The sequence below is a fragment of the Gigantopelta aegis genome, unplaced genomic scaffold (assembly GCF_016097555.1).
Source record: "Gigantopelta aegis isolate Gae_Host unplaced genomic scaffold, Gae_host_genome ctg1906_pilon_pilon:::debris, whole genome shotgun sequence".
NCBI classification, from domain to species: Eukaryota; Metazoa; Mollusca; class Gastropoda; order Neomphalida; family Peltospiridae; genus Gigantopelta; species Gigantopelta aegis.
The window spans coordinates 35,001-40,421 of NW_024532805.1; the positions used below are offsets into that span (position 1 = coordinate 35,001).

Sequence of the window (5,421 nt, forward strand, 5' to 3'; positions counted from 1 at the left end):
GGGCACCGTAATAGCTAGTGATGATACAGTGAGTGAAATTATCAGAGATTGCTCAGAGGGCAGTGATGTTTCAAATGTAGTGATTACTGGTAGGGACAGCCCAGGGGTGTGTGTTGTTCCGGATATGAAGAAATTGGTAGTAGAAGAAAGGAAGGTAACCGTACCTTCCAGAGAGCTGTCTAAGGGAAGGGCAGATAACGGGGGAGGCGATAGGGACAGAGAAAGGGAAGGCAACGCCAGTCATCAGACTTAAACCTGTAAGCGCTGGGCCTATGTTCTCTGTACCCGTCATTGTGAATAGGTGTTCTGTAAATGCCACAGTAGACACCGGGGCTGAGGTGAATACCATTGCTGACCGAATCTATGATAGCATGGCGACTAAGCCTAAGGTTATTCGGGCTGTAACCCTGAATATCGCAGGCAGAGAAATGAAAATGGAAGGGATTGTTGTAGGTCCCGTGACATTGACACTGGGAGACACCCAATTTCAGTCCAAAATGTATGTAGCCCCAATCGAGGATGATATGCTGTTGGGCTTAGACTTTTTGAGAGCTGGTAATGCAAAGTTGAATTTACAGGCAGGCACACTGACTGTTGTGGGGAAAACCCATTTCTATGGTTTTTGGATTGGTGGGTCAGTCGCCAGTGGTGGCGAAGGTCAAGGTGCTAGAAAAGGTGAAACATGTTGACTGTAGTGTGAGCCGAAGTATGCCCACCTTTGTGGTGGAGCCGAGCATGGAATGTGTGTCGACATTGGCAATGATGCCATATACGTTCCAGGCAGCAGGCGACAAGGCTAGGGTGTGTATGTTAAATTTGGGTGATAGACCAGTAACACTCCAGGCACAACAGGTTGTGGGGCATGCTACGGAAGCAGCACCTGTGAAAAATGACAAATTGCCGCCATCTGTGACGGTAAAAAGGCTGAAACAAACTCAGGGTAAAAAACGAGTGGTACCTGAATTTTTGAAGGACATGTACGACAACTCCTGTAAATAGATGAACTCAGAGCAGGCGGAAAAGTTGGCCACTTTACTGGTTGAGTACCAGGATGTGTTTTGTCAATGAGGAAGAAGCTCATTTACAGAAAATGTTAGACACAGGAATAATTCAGCCATCTGCGTGTGAGTGGGCTTCTGCTCCCGTACTTATCCGTAAACGGGATGGAGGAGTGCGGTGGTGCATTGACTATCGAAAGTTGAATGAGGTCACTGTCAAAGATGTGTAGCCGTTATCACTGATAGATGAGTGTTTAGACACCTTGTCTGGAAATATCTGGTTCTCTAAACTGGATACTAATTCGGCATATTACCAGATTGGTGTTAAAGCAGAGGACCGGAAAAAGACAGCTTTTGTGCCAAAGTATGGACTTTTTGAGTTTGTGCGCATGGGCTTTGGGCTGTGTAACACCCCGGCAATGTTTGCCCGAGCCATGAACCTGGTTTTGAGAGGGCTAACCTGGAATATGGCATTGCCATTCTTGTATGATATTCTGGTCATGGGTAAGGACCAAGGGGATCATTTCACCAATTTGCGGTCAGTCCTTGATAGGTTTCGCGAATATGGTCTAAAGTTCAAACCCAAAAAGTGTGAACTGTTTCAAACAAAGGTGGAATTTCTGGGTAGTGATAGGTCCCAACGGGGTAGAGATGGGCACTGGATATGCCGACAGTGTTCAGGAGTGGCCTATTCCCCGGTGCACAAGGGAGGTAGAAAGTTTTTTAGGGTTTGCCAACTACCATCGCAATTTCATAGCTAACTTTGCTGAAATTGCAGTCCCCTTGTACGAGATCACGGGTAAAAAAGCATTTATGTGGGGACCTACCCAGGAGGCCGCTTGGGTTAGGCTAAAAGAGGCACTGGTATCCACTCCGGTGCTAACATTGCCCAACAAAGACGACCCTTTCATTCTTGATACAGATGCGTCGGATAAGGCAATAGGGGCAGAGTTGTCTCAGCTGCAGAATGGCACTGAGAGAACAGTTGCTTATCCCAGCTATAGTCTAACCTCGGAACAGAAAAAATACTGTACTACCCGGAAAGAACTGTTGGCGGTGGTAAAGTTTACCCGTCAGTTCCGCCACTACCTGCTGAGTAGGAGGTTCTTAATGAGAACTGATCACAACAGTTTAACCTGGTTGTTAAACTTTAAGCAACCACAAGGTCAGTTAGCCCGATGGTTAGAGGAACTGGGTCAGTATAACATGCAGATTCAACACCGACCTGGTAAGCAGCACATGGACGCTGATGCCTCGTCAAGACTGCCGGTATCCCACTCATGCACAGAATTTAAGGCAGGTGTCAGACCAGAAAACTTGCCTTGTGGAGGCTGCAAGTATTGTGTACGAGCCAATGACAAATGGGGCTCGTTTTTTGACAACGTGGATGATGCAGTACCTTTAGCCACCAGGGTGGATCAGCCAAAACTGGTACGGCAGGTGGTTTCCGCTGTGAATGAAAGAGTGCATCAGTGGTGCAGAGTACTGAGTTCCAGCAGTTGCTCACTGGGGGTATTGAGTTCGATCCCCAGCCAGAGTAGGGGGCCATTGTGTACACACATAGATGTGGGCGTGGTCCCAAACAAAGTGCTGTCAGTAACTACTACTGAGGACAGTTCGGGTGATAACTCCTTTGTGGGGTATTCGGCTGGCCAGATGAAGGAAAAGCAGCGTGAGGATCGGGGTTTGAGACAGGTTATCCAATGGTTGGAAACTCAGGTAGTAACCAGTGAGGCAGAATTGTTTCTGGGCGACCGTCAATCCAAGTGCTACTGGATTAACAGGGACACGTTTCATTTAGATGAACGTGGGGTCCTGTACAAACGGATTGAGGATGATTCGGAGAGCAAAGAACTGCTAGTTGTACCCCATTCCTTACGGCGTGAGTGGCTCAGGGTAAATCACGATATTCCAGCATCGGGACACCAGGGCGTGGAACATACCAAGGGTAGGATGCGTGCCTGGTATTATTGGTACGGTATGTCTCGGGCTGTAATATACTTTGTATTTACCTGTATGCAATGCAACCGTTGCAAGAAGGGTAATAGGAAGGCGAGGTGCCCCATGAAAAGGTTTCATGCGGGGGTCCCTATGGAGAGGGTACATCTTGACTTCCTAGGGCCATTACCCAAGACTGAAAATGGTAATGAGTATGTGTACTCATGATGGTAGACCAGTTTACAAAGTGGGTAGAGTGCATACCGTTGCCATCTCAAACAGCTGAAAGTGACAGCAAGGGCAGCTATCAATGAGTTCTTCTCGAGATTTGGCTACCCCTTTGGAATATTCACTGATCAGGGGAGAAATTTTGAGTCAGAGCTATTTCAAGAGGTGTGTAAATTGCTCCATATTCATAAGGCCCGAACCACACACTACCGTCCATCTGCCAACGGACAGGTCGAACGGTACAACCGTACACTCATGGATGCTGTTCGATGTTATATTGACAAATCTCAAACCTGATGGGATGATAACTTGGCTCAGTTGGCAAGGGCTTTACGCTTTACGCTCTGCGGTCAACCGCCACACAGGTTACACTCCTAATCACCTTATGCTGGGTAGAGAGGTCAATCAGCCTGCAGATCTCATGTTCTGGCCTCCTGTCGTTGAGCAGCTGGCACATGTTGATGAGTATGTCGCACACCTTGAAGAATCCATCAGTGGTGCACATGAATTGGCTAGGGACAGGTTAGGTGAGTCCCAGAAAATAATGAAAAGGGACTATGACCTGAGAACAGAAGAACACAAGTATTCCAAAGGGGATTATGTGTATGTGTTAGACACAGCTGTTCTTAAAGGTGAAAATAAGAAACTCAGCCCACCATGGAAAGGTCCTGGGCTGATAAGGGAATGTATTTCCCCGTATTTGTACAAGGTGCAGCTCCGAAAAGGAGTTTCAGTGATCAACCATGACCGATTAAAACTGTGTAATGATCGGAGGGTACCACCATGGTTAGATCGGGCAAAAGGGGAGTTACTGGGCCAAAAGAAGGAAACAACAGAACAGGGGAGACAAACTAGGGCCAACACAGGGGGAAAAACAAAGAGCCAAAAGACTTATCGTTTTTGTCTGGGGCCTTACACAGGTGAGTTCATGATACAGTGCGACCGGTGTAAAGAGTGTATCATGGTGTGTGTGTGGAGGTAACCCCGGAGGAAGGTAAACGGATGGACTTGTATATTTGCCCTGTGTGTGGAGCAGACTCGCCACAGTGAGTATGGTCAGAGGTGTGGTGAGTACAGTGTGTTCCATGTTGTGCTTCTTGTGGTTAGTTGAACTTTTGCTGTATAGTGGTATTTCTTTGTAGTTCAATTCTCCTTGATTTTTGTCTCTTTGTTGTGACTAACCACGCTTTACGGTGCTTGCTTGTTGTGGTTGATGGGTGTATACTACCAAATCAAATCCCATAGACGACAATAGTAACATATGCGGCTAAAACTCCTACCTGCAACGTATCAACCGACATAAACGCCACGGATATAAATACTACCACCCCTTACACTTAAAGTGAATCAGAAAAAAATGGGGGTCAAGCTGCTCGTTTCTGAGATAACGGGTAGCGTCTATGACTACCCTAGTTTCGCACAAAATTTGAGTACTTTTTTTTACAGGTACCCCATACATGTTTCAAGCACAAGGCTACTTGACACATTGGTACTAGATGAAATAAAATTGCACATTTATTTTACCCAGATGAAACTATTATTTTTTACAACCAACACACTCACATTTATAACCAATCACAGGACTTGTGGTGTTCACTTCTCTATCAAAAGTTCGGTGCACCTCGAACTTTGACCCAGCCGGAAGTTATTTGGTATAGTACTACCTATACTGATAACATACATTTTTCAAAAAGTGTCCAGCCATGTGTCTTTATGACAACCAGGATCTGGTGTATTCTGACATAAACTGACAACCTCACTGAAAGTGTTGTTTCTACAGTGCAACCTAATATAATGTACACCTCAAAAAGCATATATATTGCATATAGTTTTGTACAAATGCAATATGTCATATTAAACAACAAAATGTTTTAAAATAAAACTCCTGAAGATATTTACTTTTAGTTGGGTGTGTGTACTCAGGTATATATGTAGAGACAACAAAGATAGTCAGAGTACCTCTACCCCTTTAAAGAATGCCATTAAAACACATGCACTTGATTGACCCCTAGATTATGAAGACCTTAACAGGCACATCAAAGAAATATCAGTATTAAAAAAATACACTGTCTGAGGAAGGAAACACAAACATGACTGTACCTGTATGAAGTAATGACTTAATGTCCTGAACATTAGTGTTGGGAGGAAATCCTGTATGCTGGGTGTGGGTGTCTTCAAGTTACCAGGTGTGGGAATTTCAAATCCATCGGCCATGCTGATTTTCATAATGAACCATCAAAACCATTGGCAGCCACCA

The 5,421-nt window shown here is 45.3% G+C and overlaps 1 protein-coding gene across 1 annotated transcript; it reads left to right on the top strand.

Annotated features, from left to right (window-relative positions):
* The first annotated feature begins 615 nt into the window (after window positions 1–615).
* LOC121391185 lies at window positions 616–3,164 on the top strand. Its single transcript, XM_041522894.1, has 3 exons — window positions 616–915; window positions 1,316–1,502; window positions 1,627–3,164. Exons 1-3 carry the CDS (start codon window positions 616–618, stop codon window positions 3,162–3,164), a joined length of 2,025 nt encoding a protein of 674 aa, XP_041378828.1.
* Window positions 3,165–5,421: the final 2,257 nt, after the last annotated feature.

Excerpts from the sequence above, each read along its gene's own strand:
- LOC121391185 (XM_041522894.1), top strand. The coding sequence starts at position 616 with ATGGTTTTTGGATTGGTGGGTCAGTCGCCAGTGGTGGCGAAGGTCAAG. Across the intron at positions 916-1,315 it reads AATTGCCGCCATCTGTGACG|ATTGGTGTTAAAGCAGAGGA; the intron begins GTAAAAAGGCTG and ends GCATATTACCAG. Across the intron at positions 1,503-1,626 it reads GTATGATATTCTGGTCATGG|TGATAGGTCCCAACGGGGTA; the intron begins GTAAGGACCAAG and ends ATTTCTGGGTAG.